Source organism: Lutjanus erythropterus, chromosome 2 (genome assembly GCF_056507025.1).
Source record: "Lutjanus erythropterus isolate fLutEry1 chromosome 2, fLutEry1.hap2, whole genome shotgun sequence".
Lineage (NCBI taxonomy): Eukaryota > Metazoa > Chordata > Actinopteri > Lutjaniformes > Lutjanidae > Lutjanus > Lutjanus erythropterus.
In genome coordinates this window covers 45001888-45028110 of record NC_139318.1, presented here as the reverse complement: position 1 = coordinate 45028110, position 26223 = coordinate 45001888, and the positions used below count along the sequence as shown (strand labels likewise).

Genomic DNA, 26223 nt, shown 5'->3' with positions numbered 1-26223 from the left:
CTTGTGCCTATTTTTTGCCACTTTTGTTAATTTTCTTGTTTTGTGAGTTGCTTTTGTACTTTCCTATTTAAAGTTGGGAGTATAAATTTCCGAGCAGCTCCTGAATGCAGCATCAGGAAACCGGAGACGCGAGTCGGTCAGCAGCGGCGACATCTAGCGGCCACCAGAGGAACGACGCGCTGCTGCCGGGCGGTTATTTCCAGCGTCGGTGGTGCAGCGGGCAGCAGAGCAGCTCCTGGTCTGACCGCAGCTCTGTCCGCACACACCGCCTGTCTGTCTCAGTGTCTGTCTGCTCGGACACCGCAGACAGCAGAACCCGCACACAGCCCCGCACAGACAGACATGAGCAGCGCGTCCTCCTGACGGCCTCCGTTCACACCGTCTGCAGCTGAAATCTGTGAGATCTGTCCATTCAGAGCGGAGGAGGAGGAGGAGGAGGAGGAAGAGGAGGATGCTGAGCACTGCAGCAGACATGCCGGGCCCGCTGCACATCACACTGATCGGTGAGTCTCTTTATTATTTCATCCACACACGGACACACACTGATCCACAGCGATGTTTATTTACCAGGTTACACATATTTTACTACAACAACACAAACCTCTGTGTAAAAATATCCATCAGATGAATCTTAGGGGACTTTGAAAAACATCACACATGAACTACTGACCAGCACAGACGTGTTTTTTAACTCCCTGTGAGAATATTAATGTTGTGGTGTTGCAGTGTGGATGATGGTGTCAGTGATAAATTTTATGAATGAGGGTGTTTATCCAGCAGCCTGGACACAGTCTGTTTTGATGAACTGTTCGGGTTACATTCTGCAAAGTGGATACACAGACTGGCAGTGTGTGGGAGGCGCGCAGTGCACTTAAATCAGCAGACACACACTGCAGTGTTTGACACACACTCTCTCTCTCTCTCTCACACACACACACACACACACACACACACACACACACACACACACACACACACCAGGACCTGCTGCTGAGCACCAGACATCACATGAAGAATAATAATCTTCATCATCACCAACAAACACACACACTGGAGTGATGGAGACTATCAGCAGTTTTGCTTTGTCATGGATGATAATAATAATGATTTTTTTTAATTTCTTGTTTTGTGATAAACCAAATTAAAGCTTTATGTGATGATTACCTGCAGGACCATTAACTTGTGTATGTTTGAGTATAAAATAAGATGTAGATTCTGTAGATTCTTAAATAGGGCAGGGCAATGTGGAGTAATATTTAAATTATTTTATATTGCAGCAGTATTGTAGGAATGGGAGGAACTATTGAGGCTTTCACAAAATATTAACACAGTGAGATTTTTGATAATTAATTATAAGTAATGAGGGTAAAGGCAGGGCTGAATGATTTAGAAAAAAATATCTAATTGTGATTATTTTGACTGATTTTGCAATTGCAATATGATTTGCAATATTTGAGGTAATGATAATTGTTTCATAATTATTCTCATTTTGATTGAAAAACATGTTGAAATGACTCTGGTGTGATTTTTTTTGCACCAAATGAAGAAGTTTTCTTGAGTCTGTAGAATCTGATTTGTAGGACAGGTCGTCTCTGCCTCACCACATTTATTCAACTTAAACTAAACTTTGACACACGTTTTACTTTTAATACATTTCTCACCTCCTGCAATTCCAAAATTTCAGTAAAATTTTGATTGATTGCGCAGCCCTAGCCAATGGCCTTAAAAAGTTAATCTGTGGCCCCCAGATATTTCATGCAGGTGGCCCCCTGTGACCACCAAGTTTTATCACTGTACTGTGAACCTTCATCAGCACGTTACAGCTCCACAAACATCCTGGTTCCTTTGCATCTTTTAGTTTAGTTCTACGAAAACAGCTAACATTAATCGCCGCCTGGCTGGCTACTGTACCAATATTTCTGGGCTACTGAAGTGTGAGTTTGCTAATTGGACTCACTGCCACCAAGTTCGTCAACCAGCTGTGAAGTCGAAAAAGTTGGAAAAATGGACAACACATATGTCACAGTGAAGGAAGGCTGTGTTAAATTTCATGTTCTGTTTTGTTTTGTATTTGGGCCACCAAAAATGTACTTTGGCCACCAAATTTAAGGGCTTCCTTCACTGCAACACGTGTGTTGTTTCCCATGAACTGTGATTCCTTATTTCTGATAGAAAAACAAGCTTGACTTCGCAGCTGGTTGAGGAAACAGGTGGCACTGAGTCTGTTTAGTAAACTCATGCTTCAGTAGCCCTGGAATATCGGTAACTAGCCAGGCAACGAATAATGTTGGCTGTTTTTGTAGAATCTTCAACTAAAAGGCATGAAGGAGTCAGGATGTTTCTGTTGGTGAAGATTCACAGTACGGGGATAAAACTTGGTGGTCACAGCAGGCCACCTGCATGAAATATCTGGTGGCCACAGAGTGACTTTTTATGGCCTTCGGGTGGGGCTGCACAATTAATCAAAATTTTATCGAAATCGCACAACAAACCCATCGTCATTTGGAACAGATTTCTTCAAAAAAATCACACCAAGGTTTTTCAATCAAAATAAGAATGATGATGCAAAAATGATCATTGCCTCTAATATCGCAAATCATATCGTATTTGCAATATCAGTCAAAATAATCACGATTAGATATTTTTTCAAAATTATTCAGCGCTAATTTTTTATTTTTCCTGAATGATTAATCAGTCATCAAATTAGCGCTGCAGTTGAGTTTCTTTCATTATCAAATAAAATACAGATTATTTTCTCAATTAATTGTTTTGTCTTCAAAATGTCAACATAAAAAACATAAAGTCCATCAATCCAAAAGTCCAAAATATTAGAGCTGCAATGATTAGTCGATTAATATATTAGTTATCAACTACTAAATGAATCACCAAATATTTTGATAATCAATCAAATATTTTGCGTAATTCTTTAAGAAAAATGTCCAAATTCGTTGATTTCATCTTCTTAAATGTGAATATTTTGTGGGGTCGTTACTCCTCTCTGACAGCAAACTTAAGTTTTGGACAAAACAAGACATTTGAGGACGACATCTTGGGCTTAAATTGACATTTTCCGCTATTTTCTCACCTTTTATGGACAAAACAACAAATTGATTAATTAAGAAAATGATCGACAGATTGATCCATACAAAAAATTTAAATAATCATTTGTTGCAGGCCCAAATAAGAAAAACATCAAATCATCATATTTAAGAACCTGGAGACATGTTTTCCTTAAAAAAAATGATGATTATTGATCATGAAATAGATGCTGATTCATTATCTGTTGATTAACTAATGGATTAATTATTTCAGCCCCCATTTTATTCATAGATCATCATCATCCTCAGCAGCAGTAGCAGTAAATCTGTCCACATGTGCAGCTCCAGTCGCTGCTGTGGTTGTTTTCGTGGCTCTTTGATGGTGCAGCTCTCTCTGAAGCTCGTTCTGGTGAATTATGGAGGTTCAGTTCTGAGTCTGTGATGCAAACAGTCTCTGCTGTTTTTGATCCTGATGATAAAAATATTTTGTAGAAATCTTCCTGCTGAAGGCTGCTGCTCTAAATGGAGGCTTGATTAGGAAAGAGAGGAGATGGTGAGGAAGAGGGTGGTGAGTTCTCAGTCGGCAGGGGGGGTGAAGAGGATTTGGGGGGGAGGGTCCCAGCCTAACATAAGCTGATCTGAGGGGTGTTAAAGCACGGAGGGAGAGGGGGCTTTAGGGGAAACACCCCTCCTCCCTCACACACTGTACTGTACACTAAATTAAAGCTCCAAACGGCTACGGTGCCATCAGATTTTACTGGCCATGTGAACTGAAACTGAACACGTCCTGCAGTGTTTATGGAAATTTATAAACTGTTTTCAATAAAATGTTCATATCCACAGATTCAGCCTCTAATGTATCAGGATTTTTACTCATTATCATAATTCAGCAGAAAACAAGATGTTGCCTTCAAATGGAAATCATGGAACCCAATTGCCAACTGATTGGCCCTAAATGTTAGCTAAAGTCCTAATATTAACCTGCTAATGGCTAGCTAGTAACATTTTGCTAGGTAGCATGCTAATGTCTGACCTTAACTGTCAGAATTTTATGCTCACTAACAGTATGCAATGTTTAGCAAGTTGGCTTTGTTAACATGATGACAGTTTTACTGTTGAATGCTAACAATAGCATTATGTCATATTTTATGAGAAATAAATTACACTGCAACAACTCAGTGTAATTTATGGATAGTTAAAGCTAGGACATTGTTTTGGTGTCATTGAGAAATAATTTCATAATAACTTTCATTTTGCTGTAAATCAAGTGGTCTGAGACAGAACTAGACTTCTGCGCTCTGTTTTCAGGCATTAGGGAATCTGCCCTGTGGTGGTAAACTTAAACCAATCACAGGTAATTTTGGACCAGGTGTTCCTATTGGCTGTTCTACTAGTGCAGCTGCACATTCCTTGGGTGAGACCCTGAATAAATGGCTGAAACTCCTGCAGGAAAAGTCACTATAAAACGGAATGATGTGACAGAGAATCTTAAAAAGAGTCCAGCTAATGAGCAACATGCTCAGCCCTGGAGTTTCAGCTCACCCAGTTACTTTCGACTTTACCTTTATTTGCCTCTTGTCTATCGTGGGGCTTTTGCCGAGGGCCGTTAGGACCAGGCGGACCGGGAGGAGCTGAGACAGAGCCGACAAACAGCTGCTCAGAGCGGGGGAGCTCTGCAGGAGAGGGTCGGTGGCAGACTGAAGCTTCTGGAGGAAGAAACACCGGAGTCGCTCTGATACAGACTCCTTTATTGGCAGGAGAGGAGCTCAGAGTGTATGTTTCAAACTTTTGGGATTAAAAAGAGGATTTATTTTCACTCCTGCATCTCAGCCCTCTGCAGCAGCAACCCAGAAAGACCGGCCAGACAAGAGCTTAGTGTTTGTTTTTTAAACTTTAAGGGTTAAAAAGCGAATTTATTTTTACTCCCGCTTGTCAACCTCTGCAGCAGCGATCCACAGAGAAATTGCAGACCCGTGGACCAACCAGATGAGAGCTCAGCATTTTGAAAAATGGATTTATCTTCAGGTTTGTTTGTAAACCTGTGAGCAGCCACGACCACGGAGGAGCTGACCGCGCTGTTTACAGTAAGATAATTAATCTCTCCGTCCATGTTGACTGCTGACTGGACAAGAAATGTATTTGAAAGTCACGGAGTGACAGTAAAGAAAGGAGGGATGAAAAGGAAAGAATTGACTCCTCTTGTGAGTACTGTCATTACTGACACACAAATACACACACGCAAGGCCGCGCTTAGTCAGTGAAATAGCAGTCAGAGGTAAAAACTGCAAAGTCACATTTTACAACAAATAAATTAGGCCACAAACACTCAGGCTAATTTATTCATAGTTAACATTTGCTTATTTTATGGTAATATTACTCTGTTAGCTACTTTGACACACAAACTAACAAAATCGGGTGTCTGTTTGGTTACTAAGGCTGATACCCCAAATCACATTCAACTGGATACATTTCTGTAAATGCAGGGTGCAGGATGAGTCATCAAAAATATTTATATATTATATATTTATGTATATTTATTAATATTTCACAGAAAAGAAGAGATTTTGTTACAGAAAAAGGCCTTTTAACAAAAAAACATACTTTTAATTCCATTGGTTTCTTTAATCTAAATGTAATGGCGGTGAGGCTGTTGGAATAGATGTCAGTTTAAAAGGTTTTTTTCTTCTTCACCCTTTAGCCGTGTGGCCGAGAAAAGACAAACTCACTCCCTCATCCCCTTCAACTGAGACACAGAGCTGCACCCGTTTAGACAAATTAAATTCTGGACTTTTCAGCAAAGAAGTAAAGTGATTTATTGACACTTGAGACTGACATTCAGTGTGTTTTTATAACCATAAGTAAGTGAGCTTCTGTCCTGAGAAGTTAACTCAATAATGTTTCTCTTTTCTTGTCCCAAAGGAATCATTCATTCATTCATTTTCTGTAACCGCTTAGTCTGTAAGGGTCGCGGGGCTGCTGGAGCCTATCCCAGCCGACATTGGGCGAGAGGCGGGGTACACCCTGGACAAGTCGCCAGTTCATCGCAGGGCTGACACGTGGACAGACAACCACTCACACTCACATTCACACGGGCAATTTAGAGTCACCAATTAACCTGCATGCATGTCTTTGGACTGTGGGAGGAAGCCGGAGAACCCGGAGAGAACCCATGCAGACACGGGGAGAACATGCAAACTCCACACAGAAAGGCCCTGAGTTCGATCCCCCGGAGAGACCAAGACCTTCTTGCTGTGAGGCGGCAGTGCTAACCACTGCACCACCGTGCCACCCCCAAAGGAATCATTGGTGTAAATAATCAGTGAACTCAGGTTGGCATGAAACTGTGTGCAGTTTGTCGTCTGGGTGTCGACAACCTGTTTCCACTTCCATTTTTCTGTGTACTTTCCACAATCGATTCTTTTTTTTTGGTCAGGGAGGATTTTTCTTTCTGCATCTGTAATCTCAGGTTCAGAGTGGTCTGATGAGGGTATCTCCTCTCCAGCACCTGCTCAGTTCCCCCCCAGTGGCTCTCGGCCGCCTCGTTGAGCTCAGCATGGTGCTTATCTGTGTTAAGCTGATAAGGCCAACTCAGCTGTTCGGTCCCTCCGGCTGGATGGACTCTGGAAGACTTTTCTGAAGTAACTGCGCCGCAAAGTTGCCTTTGTAGACAAAAAATTTCAAGGTTACTTTGTAGTGGAGGGACCGGGGTGTGCAGTTTGAGAGAGGTGGGCTTTTATGTGTGTTGCTGACATCAGAGTCAGTGGTGGAAGAAGTACGCCAATCTTTTACCTAAGTGAAAATAGCAGCACCACTGTGTAGATGTAGTCCTGCATTTAAATTTTACTTAGCATAAAATATATTCAGAGTATCAAAAATACGAGGATTGCAAATTTTCCTTAACCAATAGTTAAAAACGCTAACAATTAATTAATCACCGATAATTAATAAGAGAAAAAACATGTTTTATTTTCCTCATTTAACAAAAGCAAGAGTCAAAAGAGACAAAATAAGGATGACATCGATACAGTTTATATATAAACATTCACCATGACCTGGAAGAATTTATTTATAGAAGTTGAAAAAGATCAAGTGTCCAGAATACTGTAGGGTGGAACAATAGGGATAGCCCTTTGCCTGGGGCAAATAAAATGCCATGTCTAGGCTACTGAATCTGGTGACTCACTTGCCTTGCCTGGGAGGTGATAAAAAAAGAATTAAACTATTAAATTATTTTGAGAACTGATTAATTGTTAAAATAATTTTGCATGCAAAAATGGCAGAAAATGCTCTTTGCAATCTCTCAAATAATGGAGATTTCCAGCTTTTCACTCAATATCTTTGGTTTTTGACTGACAAAATAAGATGTTAAGACGTCACCTTGCACTTTGAGAAAGTCGGATGGACATTTTTCACTAGTTTTTGACATGTTTGCATTAGCTGTACTGTACGATCATCCGAAAATATATCTCTTGGGTTTGTGGCACAATAACGCAGCATCAGGAGGCTTTAAAAAGTGAGACTGAGGTACATCAGCACAGAGAACAAATATTAAATCCACTTTGGACTTTAATGGACAATAAAGTCCCAACATTGTCTTCTCCTCACTCCCAGGCTTTGTGTCTGTGGTGCTATCTGGCTCATTTCAGTAATAAACTCACAGACACACAGATTCTGGCCCTCGACTCAGCTGATCTCCTCTCAGGTTTTCATCGTCTCCTGGTGTTTTTGGTCCCTGGATTGTTGGCAAACACAGACTTTATTAACGTGCAGGTATATCAAGAATTAAAACAACCACAGCTCTTCTCCACCCGGTGATGGATACCTCATCTGTCTCGTCTCCTGTCCTCCTGTTTGTCCCTCCATCCTGTCACCCTCCTCCTCCTCCTCTTCCTCCTCTCTCCTTGGACCTGCTCTCTGGACCAGTCATCCACAGAGAGCGGTGGAGCAGGCAGGACATTTTTAAACGCCTCTGGTTTTTATACGCATTTTTTAGCATTTTTTAAAGGTGAACTCAAAATCTACTCTTATTTTCTCAGGAGATATCAGTGTTCAGATGTAATTGACTTTTTTGTCACTTGATATTTTTGTTGTACTTTAAAGGATAAGACAGATAATATTCAGTATTTTTGTCTTTGTCCACAAAAGTGATGAAAAGACCAAAACCAGCAGTGAATTGATTGGACTAACTGCTGCTCTATGATGCCAAAGTCTGATATAATATATTCCTCTGTGCTGTAGAGCCGTGTTTCACGATTTTGTTTTCCTGGGGAGCCATTTTTTAAAATGACAAATCAGTAATTAGTAGTAAGAACCTTTTCGATTATTATGTTGATTGTCTTTGAGTGTTGTGTTTTGACTTGTGTTAACCCCGCCTTTTTTGTGTCTGTACTGATTTTTTTTTCTCATTAATGTAGAAATGAATGCAGAGTAGCTACTATATCAATAACCCAATAGCCTAATAATATAATACACTACAACATATATGCCTGTACATTTTGTCTAGACACAATACATATATGCTCACATTTGAGAACAGACACGCATGTTAGCATATCCAGATATATGCATACATAAATGAATTAATTAACCAAATAATCTACAAAAACACATGAAAACATAATAATTAAATATTAACACATATGTAGGTATCCTGCTTGCGCGTGTGAGTATTTACACGTGTGTATGCATGTATGCAAATGTATTTGCATTTGTATTATATATGCAAAAAATATTGTGTTTATTAAGAGCTATTTGAAGCCGTTAATCACAGTCTATAATCGCCAAATGTATTTTAAATGCTGTGGAAACGTGTGGCTCATTGTGCCGTGCAAATATGAACTTTACAAAATAACCTACAAAACATGAAACAGCAGGTCACTAAATGCTTCACCTTTTCAGACTTAAAAGGATCAGCAGCATCTGCGGGTGAACAATGTTCTTTACAGAGAGAAGACGCCTGCTACACAGTGTGGCTAATGTTAGCAGTGTTAGCAGCAGTTCAAACATCAGTGCATGTCTCACTTACAGTTGAGCTGTGCACCTGAATTTGTCTGGCCTCAGAGTTTAGGTGAATTTATTAGATTTCACCTTAGCAACATAATAACATAATAACATAACAACATAACAGTACATCCCCTTTGTGGCCTGCAGAGGCTTCCACAGATTACACACTCTCCAAAAATATACCTTAATGATGCAGGGCCATCAAATTGTAATTTCGTATTTCTCTCGAGTGCTCTTATACATGAAGCACTGCCTTGATTTCCATCTCTTCTATAATTGAAGTTTCAGAAAGTTCCAGTGGCTTCGGCTTCCAGCTGAGTGTCTCGGGCTTGGATGTAACAGAGGCACAAAGTAATTACTTGAATAAAAGTCCATTACCGGTCCAGCAGTCACACGAGGCTGTGAAGTTCATCACACGGCAAAAAATAAATTGTTGGAGTTCAAAGCACAGCTGACCCAAACTAAATATTAACATGCTATGTTAGCATTCATTTTTAGTGCTGTTATAGACGTGTTAATAAGTGTAAACTAAGTGTGCAGAAATGCATCCTCATAATGTCACTGACACTGCAAGCAAACTGCACTGTCATGTGAAAGAATCAGTGCTTTTTATTTTTATATTGTGACAGTGTTTTTCCCTTTACTGAGCTAAAGTTTGCCTAATTAACTCTGCTGTCACTTTGCTCCGAGTCCTTCAGCTCCACTGTTTGCTCTCCAAATGAAAAATCCAGTCGCTTTAAATGAGAGCAGTATTGCTGTGTCACCGGGCTGCTGAGCGGAGACTAAAATCAATCAATGGATTGACGTGAACACGCATTTCAGTGACCTGAAATAGCCTCATTCTGCAGTAAAATGGCACCTCTGTGAAGCTTTTAATGCTCAGTGTGTTTTCAAATTGTGTAAATGGGAGTGTTTCATTCATCCTTCAGCATTTCTGAGGCTTTACTTTACACTGTGTCGTGTTTGATGTTCCTGTTGTTTGTCTAACACTTTGGTTTAAGACTGAAATATATTGGATGGATTCACATGAAATTTGGTTCAGACATTCATGTTACTCTCAGGATTAATTCCATTAAATTTGGGGATCCATTAGTTTCCTACAGCAGGCAAAATTTGCAAATTTGTAAGTTTGTCCAGTTCTTTGGTTAAACTAATGACATTCTCATCAGCCTGGGCAGAGACACATTGTAGTAACCATCAGTGATAAATGGTAAATTTATAGTTAATTAAACTTTAGTGAATGTTATTTTACTGTTAAGCATTTATTAAGCATTTGCTAAGCACAACATCACCTGCAACTTTGCAATGGCAGTTCAAATAATGATTATAGAGGCACTACACAGTATTTATTATTGTTATAAACATCAGTTGCAACTTTACAATAACCATCCAGACAAAATGTTTTCACTCCCAACTCGTCAAATATGGCAGCTTGATCAGTGACCCTGTGCAACTATGATGATGTAATTATCAGTTTATGCACGTTATAACGTTTATTTATCAGTTTTGCACGTGTAGCGCTCTGTGGTCAAGTTAGCAATAAGAAATATGCAACATCCAGACAAACTTTCAAAATAAAAGCACACAAAACTACTTGGGTATCTTTTTGATAACTGTCCTTAACACATGTGATTGGCCCACTACTGCAGCTACAGCTAGCAGCTACATACAGTCTGTGGTGCTGAAGTTGGGTGTGATGTATTTGACGGAGCTGGCAGCTCCACGTGCTGAGATGCCAACAAAACCTTCCAGAGTGTGGAAGTTATCAAAACATATCAAATGAAGAACTCAGTATCACTTTAAGTGTACTGGTTTTTGTACTGGTATTTTCATTTTTTTAAACAAAACCCAGCCCTGCTCAGTGCAGCTGCACAGAGCTGCTCGTCTGGCTGTACACTCTCTTAGTGTTGCTCATTAAAAAATCCTCATAAAACATTTAAGGAGATTCTTAACTTGAAAGTTTGAACTGGAGTAAAAAAAAGCCTCTCCCTGCAGCAGTCAGCTCGGCTACTTAACACACAATTTCCTTCTTTTTGGAAATGAGTTGGTTAGTCAGCAGGAAGGAGCCGGTGGATCTGTGTCATCTCAGACTGCGGGGCTTTGTGGTGACGGAGAGCTTAACGTGCTGCAGACGTGTTTGAGACATGTTGGCTATGATATCGTAATCTGCTCAGTCAGCCCCTGAGGTCAGACGGCCATCTGTGGTCCCAGACAGAGAGCACTATGGGATACATGAGGGGGACTTCTGCTGAGGGCTCCGCCTCTGTGTCCACTCACGGGGATTAGTCATGGACGGATGGACATTTAAAGTGAGTGAATGATGATGGTGGTGCAAAAACGTGGAGAAGTTTGTATGAACTAATGAATCTACAAGGAGGAGAAGGTGAATGACAGGAGCCTTGGATGAGTTAATGAACCGATGAAGGAATGAATCAGACTGAGTGAGAGAATTAATGGGACAGACAGAGCGATGAGAGCAAAATAAAAGCACTCCATGCAGGGAGTTTCCAAGGGCAGCAGTGGAAATGAAAGCACTTAATGTATAATGCAGAAAACAGAGTGCTTTACATCTTTCTTCTTCCTCTGTACCATGTAAGAGATAATGACCTGCTCACTGTACATTATCCTGCCTATTACATGATTACTCACCAAAATAAATCAATAAATTGACACAACATATTGATTTTTAAAAGGATTTCATTGATTTAAATATGACTTTATTGCTTCTGCAGAGCCCATGATCGGAACCGTGTCCATAGCAACAGCCTGTTCTTCATAGCAACAGTCTGTTATACATAGCAACAGTCTTCTATGAAAAAAATAACAGACCATAGAATACTACAATTGACCAATCAGAATTGAGTATTTAAAAAACCCATGTGAGGGATAATGTACAGTGATGAGGTCATTATTGTGAAATAAACCATGAATGGGTTTATTTCCCTCTCTGGTGTATCCAAGTGTTTGCAGCTCAAAAAAATTTCATTTAAGACTAAAAAAAGATTCCACCAGACAACAGATTTTTAATTTATGCACACAACAGCATAATCTTCAAAGTGTTTCTTTTCTTTCCTGCAGCTCTTCTGGCGAGCTGTGATGCCTTCAGACTGGGTTCGTCCCAGCGCGTCATACCCCTCAACCCTCCGGGGGCCCGTCTGTTCCAGGACGAAGGCCCGGCCCAGCCACGCTTCATCCAGGAATTAGTCAGAATCAAACGCCACTCGGTCCAGGAGTTAGTGCGAGCCCAGCCCCATCTGGTTCACGACATGGGCTGGCCGGAGATCCACGAAACGTCCCGTTCTCAGGCCAAGATGGACTCCGCTAACTCCTCCCAGATAAACCCACCGTCAGCTGCCAGTCAGGACGCAGCTGCCAGGACCCGACCTGCTGTGGACGACAACCTGGACGTGGAAGACGAGATGGAGGTGAGGAGAGATGAAGGTGATGTTTCGGGTTAAACTTAAAACATACTCTAGTGATGGAATACATGGTTTGCAAACAAGGGTGTTGTGCATAAAAGCTTGTCTCTAGCAGCTTATCTGGAGGCAAATGATAGCTGTAATAATTAATTCATAATCTCATAAAGCAACATGTGAAATTGAACCACTACTGGATTCTTAATGTTGACTTTTTAGTGAAGCAAGCACAAACACTGTGGTTTCATCCATTCAGTAAACCTGGAACAGCAACCTCATACAAAAACATCAACATAAAATAAAGTTGTGTTATTTTATTTGACCCACTTCGCTCTACATTTGAGCTGTGAGCATTGTTGGAGCAGTGCAGGAGAGTTTTACAGGATGAATGGTTTATATAATGTTGAATATTTTAAAATATTTAGTTATGCATCAGTTGTTACTAGCAGAGTCCTCTCATTAGGGCTGCAACTAAGGCCCTTTTTCATAATCGACTAATCAGACGATTATTCTCAGTTAGTTGATTAATAGTTGTTTGCCCACAAAACAAAATGTTCATCCGTGTTTCCCAAAGTTCAAGATGATGTCCTCAGATGTCTTGCCTTGTCCACAACCCAAAGATATTTGGCTTACTGTCAGAGACATGGGGCTCTTCCATCATCACCTCTGGCCGTGCTGACTTAAACTGTGCTGCGCTGATTCGCATTTCCATTAACCCTTTCAATGTGATGAGGTGCGCCGATTTGAGCCTGAGAGCTTTCTGTACTTTTGTTACTTCTATTTTCTCTCCTGCGTCGCTGTTTGAATTAATTTATCTTCCTTTTCTTTACAGTTTGATGCTGATTAAAACACATTTCCTGATCTTGCTGCTTCACAATAAGTCAAGTAAAGTCAATTTTTTTTTGTACAGCCCAAAATCATAAACCACAATTTGCCTCGGGGGGGGGGGGGGGGGGGTTAAAAGACACACCTTCAAACAGGTAGCACTGTTGTCACAGAGGTGCAAATTCCTGTTGTGCCGGGTTGACATGCCGAGTCAAATCGAGTCAAGCCAAGCACATTTGTACGGAAAGGGGGTTCAGGTCAACACTTCTGCTGGTTATCAATCAGACTATCTGACCAAATAATACCTTTTCTTTCAGCGAATGGTTCATCTGGCGGTTCCCCAGGATGCAGAAAGCTACAGGGGACACTCAGACTCCCCTGATCCGGAGAAGGAGCTCCTCGGTGGTCCAGGAGCCGGCGATGCCTCCCTGGAGGCCTCTGGCTTCTACGGGACGGACATGGAGGACAGAGACAGAGGAGAGGAGGGAGGAGAGGACCGAGAGAGACGAGGGGGAGAGGACGAGTGGGAGAGAGACGCAGGGGAGGACAGGGAGAGGAAAGGGGGAGAAAAAGGAGGCGTCCACATTTTGGACGCTTCAGATGCCAACCACACGACCCCAGATCTGGACTCTCTGATTGGTTAGTAGAAATGTTTCCTACAGAATCACATATGTTACTCCAGGACTTTAGGGAGAACCTGCAGTTGTCCAGCAGGATGTCTCATCTTCAAAGATATTTCTGAGATCCTGCAGATGTCTCCTGTCTGCCTGAAGTGATGAAATATTTGCCCAGAGCAAAACCAAAGTTTAGATCCAATATTTCTACAGACTGAGATGCTCCTGTACGCTCTTCTTATTAGCTGGTCAAACATTACGTCTGCTGTGCTGAAGAAGACTGTGGAGATGTCCGTCTCCGTCTGTAGATGTTGGGTTTAAATCTTAATTTCGCCGCAGGGGAAACGCTGACTCTGAGCAGACAGACATCTGTAAGAGCCTCAAAATTTTTGATGTGGCTTCAGGGGCGGCAATATTGGTTGCTCAGTCCACTAGACTGAAATATCTCAACAACTACTGGATGGATTGTCAAGAAATTTGATGCAAACATTCACGTCTCCCTCAGGATGAACTGTAATATCTTTCGTGCTCCTCTGACTTTCCTTTTTTTTCTTACATACATAACAAAACATATATGGGAGAAAATGTGCAAAATTAAAATAGAAGATAAATACGCAAGTTAATAATAATAGATAGACAAAACACAATGACATACCAACTAGTATATAGACTAAAATGTATAAATAAATATACAATAAATAACTTTTTATTTGCATTATGTTTGTAATGAAATAAAACACAGAGGTGGCTGCACAATTCAATTTTACGCATTTTGTTTTCATATTCAGTTTGTCATATTCTAGGCCACTGCTGTGCTAACCAACAAAATATGAACATTTTGTAACAAAGATGTACAACATAACTTTTTCACGGTTGCCACATTGATATGAAGTAGTAGATTAAAGGGACAGTTCACCCCAAAATCTTTCCCATAGTGCTGTTTATCCAACCATTTAGTTTTAATGTGAGTTGCAGAGTTTTGAGATATCAGCCAGAGAGATCTCTGCCTTCTCTCCAATATAACGGGACTAAAACAAACTCAAAAAATACTTTTGAAAAATTCCAAACTGGTGTGTCTTTCAAAAAGTTACTCAAGATAATTTGCAGAGTTTGTTGTGAGCAGTTTCCTGCAGGAACTACTTTCTCTCTATTAGAAATAAAGTAATTCTGGTAGGTTCTACTGCAGACAGAAAGTAGTTCCTACATGAAACTGCTCAGAACAAAGTCTGTGGATCATCTTGAGTAATCAGGTCGTGATTCCTGGAACGAGACACTGCTGTTGAGTTTTTCAAATGTATTTTTTTGGTGCTTTGAGCACCACAAGCTGAGTGCCATCTAATTCCATCATATTGGAGAGAAGGCAGACATAACACAGGTGTTACCAATGATGCTTAATAAGGTCTTGTTCCATTTAGTGTTGCAGAGCCTTTCCAGTGAGCCAACTTAATCAGTATCATTGATAACACCTGTGTTTACCTTATTATTTCATATCAAAAATGCTTCTGTGAAAAAGAATTATAATTATTTTGTCAATGTTAAACATTTACTGTATATCTCCTGTGAGTCTTTGATGCAAACACGCTGTCAGAACCTCATGACAGCAGCAGAGAGAGGAACAGGTGACAAGAGGTTTATTTATGACAAAGCAAACCATGTGTTTCTGACGTGTCCCTTTGTGTCACACAGGCTACAGTCCATCTTTCCACCTGACCAGCTCACAGCAGCCCACTGTCCCCCCTCCAGCTCAGGTGCACGATTCTGGGCTACAGGAGCATCGTGGGTCCCCGATCCTGGAGGTGAGGACGGATAAAAGATGCCTCTGTTTTGTTTCTGTAGTTAAATAGTGCCTTCTGCAGAAAAAGAAAAACTACTCTTACAAAAACACACACCAAGCTTCACCTTTATCTGAGCATCACAGAAACAAAACCCAACCAAACTCCTGCTGGTGCCTCTCATGATGTCATCATTTTACATTTTGACTTTTGCACTCATTATTTGAGTCAAAGTTTTAAGCCAAGCCAAGATGGGCTGTACGTTCCTCATGGTGAGACAGAAATAAAACATGCATTGTGTTTACGTTTAAAACTTGACCTCCTGTCCTAAAAGCTCAAAATTTTGATGCATCAAAATGCATTTCTAATCACATCATATCCCTCTGAATCAAAATGTAATTGAATTATGAGGTGCCAAGAGATTCCCACCCATAGTTGTAGTCCAGATAAAGTAAAGTACAATACAGTAAAATATTAGTACAGCAAAGCGCAAGTGTCTGTCTATTTAACACGCTAATAACTGCTGGAACAAATGAGTGCCTGGTACCTTAAAATAGCTTCCCTTTATGTATCATGTGCTGCCTGACCTGCGAGTCTGCAGTGGACCTGACTGAGATGACACTTATCGCATGATACAAAATAATAATAATTATAAGAAACAGTGGGAGTTGGCAGTGACAGGGACAAAACACAGTGGAAATTGGAATTGGCAATGACTAAATTGGGGAGAAAAATAAGAAAAAAAAACATAAAAAATGCCAAACTTGACGTGAAATATGTGAGAAATAAGTCCTGAACCAACTCAAACCTGTTGGATCCATCGAGTTCGGGCACAGCTGTCAAGCTGTTCTTCTGTTGCATTGAGTCTTACATGAAAATGACCTTTCTTCTTACTTAATTTATGACCTCAGTACATTGTGAGGTTGTAGTCCAGGTAAACTGCATTACAGTAAAACAATCAGTACAGCAAAGTGCGAGTGTCTGTCTATTTAACATGCCAATAACTGCTGGAACAGATGAGTGCTCTGTACCTTAAAACTGATACCTGAGGGGAGAGAAGGACGGCATGAGCTCTCTGCAGGACTCGTCTCTGTCACCATGCAGGCCTTCGAGGACAGCCTGTGTTTTCATGACTTGGTTAAAAGGCGGAGCTTGAAGGCGGTACAAAAAAGAGAAATCACCATTTGGGCATTTGGGCTTTAATTGGATCGCAGTGAATGAGATGTAATCCAGGGCTTACCTACAAACCCTGCACTGAGTAGTTTAATTAGTCTTTAACTGCTTCATGTGATTAGTGGTGTCTCGTTGGCCCATATCGACGAGGCAAACTGAGTCAGCAAAGAGCTGCTGCTCACATCACCAACAAACTCCACCAGAAAGTTGCTTTGAGTATTGCATGATGATATGAAGGAAATCCAGATGAATGCATACTTTTTTTGATGTATACCACAAAAAACACTGTTTAGAGAGATGTTAGAGTTGGGGACAAAAGTGGGATTGGTGAACATGAGGGGAACAAATCCTCCTCATAACTGTGACTTGAGGGCGTTTCCTCTAACTTGATGTCTGTCACACAGGTGGGTCCTTTAGAAAGAGAGCTGTGGGAGACGGAGGGGGAGGAAGACGGTCATTCCAGTGGCTACGGAGTCCTTCACCCCTCCATCACTACAACCAGCACGCCGTCCACGGCTGCGTCCACCGTGACAGCTGCCGGAGGAGACTCTGTAGGGACCGCCACCCCTGAGACTGACACAGGCACAGACTTTGGGCTGCTGGGAAGTTACACAAAAGGTACCTCATTAAAACAAATAGCCAGTTTGATCTCGTTCTTTAGCCAGGCTGGTGACAGGCTCGTGGCTCTACGGATGTCGGTCGGCCCAGACTGAAATATCTCAACAGATGTTGGATGTGTTGTCATGAAGTTTGGATCAAACTTTTATGATCCACAGAGGATGAAACCTGATGACTTTGCTGATCAAATATGAGACCTGTCATCAACTTTTGGACGTAGTGTCATGTGAACTTTGTTTTATGACTATATGACACCGTTTGGTGCTAAAAGGTTTAGTGAATGTTTCACCTGCATTTTTTAAGCAGCTAATAGCACTAGTACTTTTCAACATGGCTGCTTGAAATATTGTCCTCCTAATGTCCACTTCTCCTCGTCATAGTTCCCATTTGGAGGCACAAATGCATTGTTTGTGAAGCATTTTCTTTCTCTTCGTTTTACCTCTTAAAAAAATCGCTCTTTTTTTGTTCTCACTCAAACATGTAGGCTACTAAACAGGCCACACCTCTGTGATTTCTAAAGTTCTGTGATTTACAATTCACAGTTCACAGTTTATAATTTCATTTAGTGCACGCTTTTATCCAAAGTGACGTACATCTGAGAGCTGATGCAACACAAGTCCAAGTTCAGTGGAGCTGCACACTTCTGATCAGATCACCCATTAATCAGGAGGTGTTCAGTTCAGAGTGAACTGTCCATACTGAATCAAATTCAAATAGTTTTACTGACATGACTATAATGAAATAAATTAGTGCCAAAGCCCTGTCTGAATAATATTTACAATTACAAAATAAAGAAATACAAATATACACAATGTGTGCATTTGCAGAATATGTTCTGTGTGTACAAATTTTGAACATAAAATGCATGAAATTTCAACCAAAGTACTTGATAAACAAGCAAATATGAAAATGAATCAACAGCCCCTCTCCACCCACCCCTTAATGTGAGAATAAAAATAAATCACATGAGCAAATTACTGATTATTGGTGCATATAGTAATAGAAAATAAATGAATAAAAAGCAAAACGAAAACTGAGGTCAGCCTGATCTCCTCATGTTGTGGCAGGTAAAGAAAAACTGCACTGTGAGAACGCAAATGTCTTTCATTTCCCTCAGTAATATTTTTAGTTTCTTGTTTTCTGAGTTGATAAATTGTGGATGTATAAATAATATGATAAAGATGAGAAGGATGAAGAGAACCTGCTGCATTTGATTCGCCTCTGGCCGTTTGTCACTGCAGATGGGACGGAGGAAGAAGAGACAGAGAGGGAGGAGGAAGAGGAAGAAGCTGGTCTGGCACCCAAAGGTGGATTTACCCAGAATCCCACTGCACCAGAGGTTGGCATGGCTCCCAGCAGAGAGCCCCTGCAGCCCAGTGTGGAGGAAGAGGAGGAGCTGGAACAAGGAGAACATGAACTAACAGGTTAACATCAGATGTGTGTGTGTGTACATATATATATATATATATATATATATATATATATATGTGTGTGTGTGTGTGTGTGTGTGTGTGTGTATAATTAAATAAGCTACACTGTTGTCTTTGAAGTGTTTTTTTTTCAGACGTGCACCAGACACAGATAACAGGTGGTGCAACATGATTGGATGCTGTCAGATTCAGGAAATTAAGGGAAATAAATTGATTTGTGGATTCACACATTTTCTAATTTGAGTCTAAAGTAATCAAACGTGTGACTTGAGTCTGACTCGTCATTTGACTCGAGTCGATAAAGGCATTATAAATTGATTGTTTTTGTTTTTCGCTCAGGGGTTGGACTGAACGACAGAAGTGAAGAGGTGGAGGAAGAGAAATGGGGAAAGACGGAGAAAGAGGAGCCGAGAATCAGACACATCATCCCGCTCACCACGGATCCCTCCCCCTCTGTCAGCTTCACCGACCCCACCACGGATTGGCCTCATGAGGCACAGCAGGTACCTTTACATACACATATATATCTACGCACAGGCACAGGGAAACTGTATATGAAAAGTTTTCATTAAATATTCACGTTACTGTCCTCACCATGAATCTTGCAGGTCATGTGTTTGGACTGGAGTGAACTGACTGGACGAGGATACGTCATCCTGAACATGACGCAAAACCTCAACTGTGTAAGTACGAGGGTGCAACGTTGAAATATAAAGGTGCAGGTCTATTGCGATTATACAGACAGGTTCCCACCAAACTAAAAGATCTAATCAGGATTTATTCATATTGTGGAGCAATTAACTCTCAAAAAAAAAAAATTGCTAGTGTTATCTCTGTTTCTTCGTTTGCTCAGACTTGCTGTAAATAAAATATCTGCTTAGAATTTTTTTTCCCCCATGAGTTGATTTAGCTACTACATCTGCAAACTTCAGATGTATTTTTAAGCTAGTAGCGCCGTGTTACGATTCACTGATGAGGTTGCTGAATAGAGTTTCCATGTAATTCAAATATTTAATAACTCCAGAGGTTTGGGAAATCCAAAAGTTGAAATGTACTGGAAAAAAAAAGATTTCCAAAATGCCCATGTTCTGTATTTGTTGGTGTTTAGCCTCTCAAAAAACAAAATGTTTTCAGTTCAATAGAATGACTTTCAAAGCTACTTCTTTTAACAAATTTCATTTATTTATAACGTGAAGAATTGTAAAATATCTCTTCCATGAGGCTGTTCAGTCTGACAGTGACAGATCACAGTCAATAAACTTATTATTTCATCCTCGCAGCTGTGGTGAAGGTCAAGCTGCATGCATCATGCACAGTTTATATTAATGTTGATATGGCGTTCTTCTGCCTCAATAAGACTAAAGTGGTCATATTTTGAAACTGACATAGGCTATGACCAATGTGTTTTGATGATATGGCTGAAATTAGACCTTAAAACAAATGCTTTTCCCAGGATAATATTTCCAGGATAGAAAATGTCTGTTTGGGAAAAATATTAATCCCTTCTCCTCACCACATCACATCATCTGCCAGTCTTTAACCCAAGTCTGCGCCCATGGTCACCTCTGACTGTCTTCTGTCCATTTAATCTCCCTAAAGTCAATCATCCATCCTCCTGGTGTTGAATGCAGATGTGAGTGTCTTTGATGAGGAGCAGCCAGACTTTTCTCCCACGCCGTCAGAACCAGAACAAAACATGAACGAGTTCAGCTGAGTTTTACAGACTGCTGGAGGCCATCTCTTTGTGTGTGTGGTAATGAAGGAGGAGGGACCTTCAGCACAGAGTCTGTCGCCATGGCAGCAGCATAAACCACCACCACAGTGACCTTACAGTTGTTATGGCAATCTGGAAGGAGGCAGAGGACATGAAAAACTTTTTTACCTCTACAGGTTAATTAAGTATTAACTTGTAGAAAAACGTGTGTGTGTCACAGGAGGAGTTTCGTATCGACCAGGGCGTGCGGCTGTTGAAGATCATGGAGCGAGTGTTCGCACGAAGAATGAACAGCCCCGAAGGATCATGGGTACTCTACCTTAGTAAGCCGACACACCAGCAACACCAGCTGCTGATGAACGTGGCATCAGAGCATGGTGCGTGCACACACACACACACACACACACACACACACACACACACACACACACATTGGTATTGTCTTTTCAGACTGTGTTAATGTTGTTCCACGTGTTTTGTTTCTTCCAGGAGTCATCGGTACCAAGGATGTTCTGGACATGCTGGGAGAGATCAGGAAAAGTTTGAACAAGGTAAACCGTCCAAAACTTTTTAAAAATGTTTACGTTGTCTGTGAAAATGGTTCCAAACAAATAATTGTCACTGTAAAGTAAACGCATCATGACAACAGATAAAATTATGAGTTGTGGTAATTATTTTGATTAAGTACTTTGCTGTACAAATTTAAAGAAATGATGTCAACCCTACTCAACACATACATAAAAACAGGTTTGTGCACTAGGGTTTGGTGATTCGGAAGGCATTATCCCACTTATACTACAATGAATTTATATTTTCATGCTTTTTGCAGTCAAAATCTAAAGTTTTTCACAAGCCACAACTAGAGCTGAATGATTTAAAAAAATCTAATTGTGATTATTTTGATTTATATTGTATTTGCAATATGATATGCAAAATTAGAGTTAATTAGGGTTGCAAATTGTAAGCACTTTCCATAATTGATCATTGGTAAGATTAACAATCAATTAATCGATTAATCATTATGGCAGAAGTGTAAAGATTTTTCACATACCAGACAATACCAATAATAGTAATAATAATAATAATGATAACCAAATCATTATCATCCCTACTTCTGTTATTAATATGTGAACATTTTCATCACGTCTATCTACATTTTTTTTCAGTTATTTTTTTGTTACTTCCACCCTTGCAGCCGCTCTCCTGAAATGATAAATGACAGTTTTGAGATAAAAAAATGATGAAACACAGCTCTGGTTTTATCATATCATTACTGCTTCAATCAAATCTGGTTTAAATTAATCAAATCATTTGATCATTGATCAGTTCATTTTTTATTTTTATCGCTCTGTTTTTCAATTCACATTCACTTTTAGCACCACCTCATCAACCTCATAGAATGTTGGCAAAAAAAAAAACACAAAGGGAGAAATAATTCTGGAATGTGACATCACCAAAGCCAGTGACCTCATCAAAGCCAGTTATTTAACTATAAACCCAGAACTCACCAACCCGACTTCACACAAACAGTTGGACACTTCACAGACACCGTCTGAGACAGACGGTGGTTGGAGAGACACTTCAACAATGACTGAAAACACATTACAACCAGGACACTGTTTCTAGTGCAACACAAAACTGTTGGATTGACACTTCAACAAGTGAAACCAACTGAAAACAAATTACAAAGACTATTTCTAGTGAGAACAGAAATGGCATCAAACAAGAACAGGACTGGAGACGGCAAACGACATCCAGGAGATGGCTAAGGACATCCAGGAGACGGCAGTGGATGTCCAGGAGATGGCAAACGATGTTCACTAGATGAAAAAAAAGCATCCAGGACATGCCAACTGACATCCCTGAAATGTCAAATGATGTCCCTGAAGCTACAAGCTACATTCAGGATACACCAATGTCCATGAAATGCTTATTGATGCCCCTGAAACAACAGATGGCATCCAGGACACACAAAATGACATCCCTGAATGCCAAACGTTGTCCAGCAAACATCAAATAACATCCAGGAGACTCCAAACGATACCCAGGACTCACTACATGACGTCCACGAATCATCAGACAGCATCCTGTAGACGTCAAGCGCCATCCAGGGGACACTAAACACTGTCCAGAAAACAGCAGACAAGGTCCAGGAGTTACCTAATAAGCCGTCTCTGTGGAGACTATTCAAGATCACGGACGTGATTTCACGTGATCTCATGTGGAAGCAGATGTAAACAAACCGGAGACAGACACGGTGCAACAGTTTGCTGCAGTAAAACTTTGCCGTGAGAAAAGCAGATGCAGAAGTTAAACGAGTCTGGATGAGAGCCAGAACAGGAGGTGAGATTTTGTCCCTCTGTGAACAGCAGCCTGCTGTTGGCTAACATTAGCTTGAATGGACACAAAGTTTACGGCTGTTCTGTGACACTGTCAGCTGCTTTGTCTCGTTCTAACTGTCTGTCTTCTTCTTATCCTGTTCTTGGAATCTGTTGCTAACACCAACTTCATACAAGCATGTGTCTGAGTGTGTGCAGCTGTGATCAGCGCTGTGGTGGGTGTGATATCATGGTCAGCTTGTTTGCTGCGCGTATGACGTGACCATCGTGTAGAACACGTGTGTGATGATGACGGGCACAGAATGGATATGTGACGCTGACCGGCCGCTCACCAGTCAGGGCCGGTCAAGCTGAATACCAGCCAGTTCTGGTCTCTGGCCGGTCGATCGGTGCATCCCTAAAAAATACCCACTTTCTGTACAGTTGTTTTTCTGTAGAGCATTGTCAAGTGTTTTTCAGACTGTTGTATGGCTGTTCTGAGTATTATAGGTAAGAGATAATTATTATTGTTCATTGTGAAATAAACCCCAACAGGATGATGCAGGACCCAGACACAAAGCAGTTATTTTTTTTCAGGGATCTGTACTAAACAAAGATGTTTTCTGAAACGTAGAGAGTGATGTGTTGGCCATGACACCTCTGCAGCACTACAATATTTAATTTAAAATGGTGTTTTGACACATTTCACCTTTATAAATACTGGGCATCCTGAAAATTACAGTAGACCATTATTAAAGTTTGATTGATTGTTCAGCCCCTCTAGACAGGAACAAAATAGTTTGGTCGATCTACATCCTTATTTAAACCAGTGATTTACTGTGCGTATTTGCACGGGGACATGTTTTTGTGTGTTTGGTTTCATATCTAGTTAAACTACCATGTGACCGTGTGTGTTTTTACTTCATCAGGTCGGCATCCAGAACTACAGCGCGGCCAGTAGCTGCCAGTCTCGGCCCAGTCAAACACGCAGCGACTACGGCAAACTGTTTGTGGTTCTGGTGATCATCGGCTCCGTCTGCATGGTCATCATCACATCTGGATTCATATACATCTGCTGGCAAAGACGGCTGCCTGCAACTAAGACCACGGTAAATATAAAAACACACGCTAACATTTACAACCTATACCTAAGACTAACCAAAGTCCCTAATGGCTACCTAACTACCTGTCCTGGGACCTACCTAATAGTCCCAGGACATTTTTTGCATTAGTCCAAACATTGGTAGAATATGTAACATATATTAAATATAAATACAAACATATGTCAAGAGAAAATAGTAACAAACAGCACAATTTAAGTGGATTTCAGATTAGAATAACTGGCAGTTTTAGTTTATTCAAGCTTCAACATATTTAAATAAAAACTTTTTTACAGACATAGCTAATGACATTTTTAGAGTATGATCAGTTTCATTCTGCTTGTTTGGACCTCTGCAAACCACACTAAAGCTTGTACATTTAAGTTTACCTGTTTCACCACTCATAAGATGCTTTTTCCTTGTGTTATATGTATGCAAAGGAAAGTAGATTGGTGTAAGATACATGTAACTTTCTTCAGTAAAATCTGTAGTTTCACAAGACGACTAGGAAAAGTATTGCACCATGTAACATTACAGTAATTTAAATGATGCTCAATAAAGACTGATGTAAGATTAAAAGTGCTTTTAGTGGAAGAAAAAGCCTTAACTTGAAAAATAAACCGACATGTTTGGACATTTTTTTTTTTGCCAGTTCATCATGGACCTTAAAGTTTAAAAATTCATCAACATGTACCTCCAGAAACTTCGCAGACTCTCACCTTTGTGAATACCATCATTGATTTGTTTTTTTGTTTTTTTTGATGCGATCAAGAATTGCCTCACAAGTGTAATTCATCAGTGCTCTGGTACCTCGCAGTTCCGTGCTGAGGAGCTTCACTTTGTGGAGAATGGTTGCCACGACAACCCCACGCTGGACGTGGCCAATGACAGCCAGCCGGAGATGCAGGAGAAGAAGCCGAGCGCCAACGGGCTCGCGGGGGGAGGAGAAGGAGGCGGGAAGGACGGCAATCGCTGGCAGGTGAGTAGATGATTGTGGAGACCCAAAAAAAAAAACGAACAGATGGACGGATGAGTGAATTAATGAATGAGTCTGAGCAGCCGTGGTCGTGTTTTGGAAAAGCTTGAAAGGTTTAGTGGTGAGCAGTCTGTTTCTTTATTCTGCCTGGCAACAGCATGAAGCCTCTCATCTGTGTTGTTTTCAGGTGTTTGTCAATCAAGCGGCGACTGAGGAGGAAGAGGAGGAGCAGGACACACATCTCTGATGGACGAAGAGGAAGGAGAGGTTGCGAAGGTTGGGTGTCTTTGATAGACAGATGATAAGTGGAGCCAAGAGGGAAGAAGAAGACAGAAGGAAAAAGGGAGGAGGAAGAATACAAAATGTCTTGGATGAAGAGAAGAAGAAGAAAGACAGAAAGGAGGAAAATGCAGAAGGAAGATAAAACAAAAAAAAAGTAGTTGATGGGAGATAAAAGCCTGAGTAATAGATGTGTTGTCCAATCAGAGTTAAGATAGGCTAGGAGGAGCAGGAGGGGGAGGAGTCACTGACATCATCATGGATTATTAGACAGTTGGGTAAACGTCAGGTTCAAATTTAAATTCAGAGAAAGACTGTAGTAAACGTGCAGATCTCTTCATGCGATGTTCGATAATGTCACCATCATAAAACATAAAAACACATCTGTTTAGTGTGCCTTATGCGTTTAGCTTTTTACACTGTGGCTGCATGAGAAAAAAAAACAGAAACCAGCATTAAAATCAGAGCAAAAAGCACCTTTTTCCACCTTTAATGTATGAATGTAAAAGAGCTTTTAAAGTCCAAAGCGCCAACAGCTACAACATTGTACAGTGGCTCCCACTGGCAGTGCTGGGAAGGTTACATTTGACTGCAGATTACTAGTTACTCTGTTACTAATACTACTACTAGTTACTAATATGTACTGTATCTATTTTAATTACTCAATAATACATAAGACACCTTATTTATTATTGTAGTCATACAACAAAATGTTTGGTAGCTCTCTGAGACCAGCAGTAAAAGAAAATAAGATCTTAAGATAAACATCAAGAGCAAGTTAAAACAAGATAAACAAGATCAGGTGGTGTCTTCTATTCACAGTATGTATTATGAATAAGGTACTTAGATGAGGCAGTAAACGTAAGTAAAAGTAACATAAAAATTCAAATTGTTTCCAGCTGCTTCACACCAGCCACTGTTGTCTGGAAATATGCCAAAAGACGTCA

General features: G+C 40.5%; 1 protein-coding gene across 1 annotated transcript; it reads left to right on the top strand.

Moving 5' to 3' along the window:
* The first annotated feature begins 239 nt into the window (after positions 1 to 239).
* On the top strand, positions 240 to 25815 carry podxl2 (podocalyxin-like 2). Its single transcript, XM_084740832.1, is given in 12 exon segments — positions 240 to 503; positions 12120 to 12466; positions 13600 to 13921; positions 15583 to 15692; positions 17246 to 17459; positions 18701 to 18883; positions 19229 to 19572; positions 20824 to 20980; positions 21093 to 21154; positions 23851 to 24030; positions 24839 to 25000; positions 25185 to 25815. Coding segments are annotated over 12 exon segments (2193 nt in total). The 5' UTR covers positions 240 to 451; the 3' UTR covers positions 25245 to 25815.
* Positions 25816 to 26223: the final 408 nt, after the last annotated feature.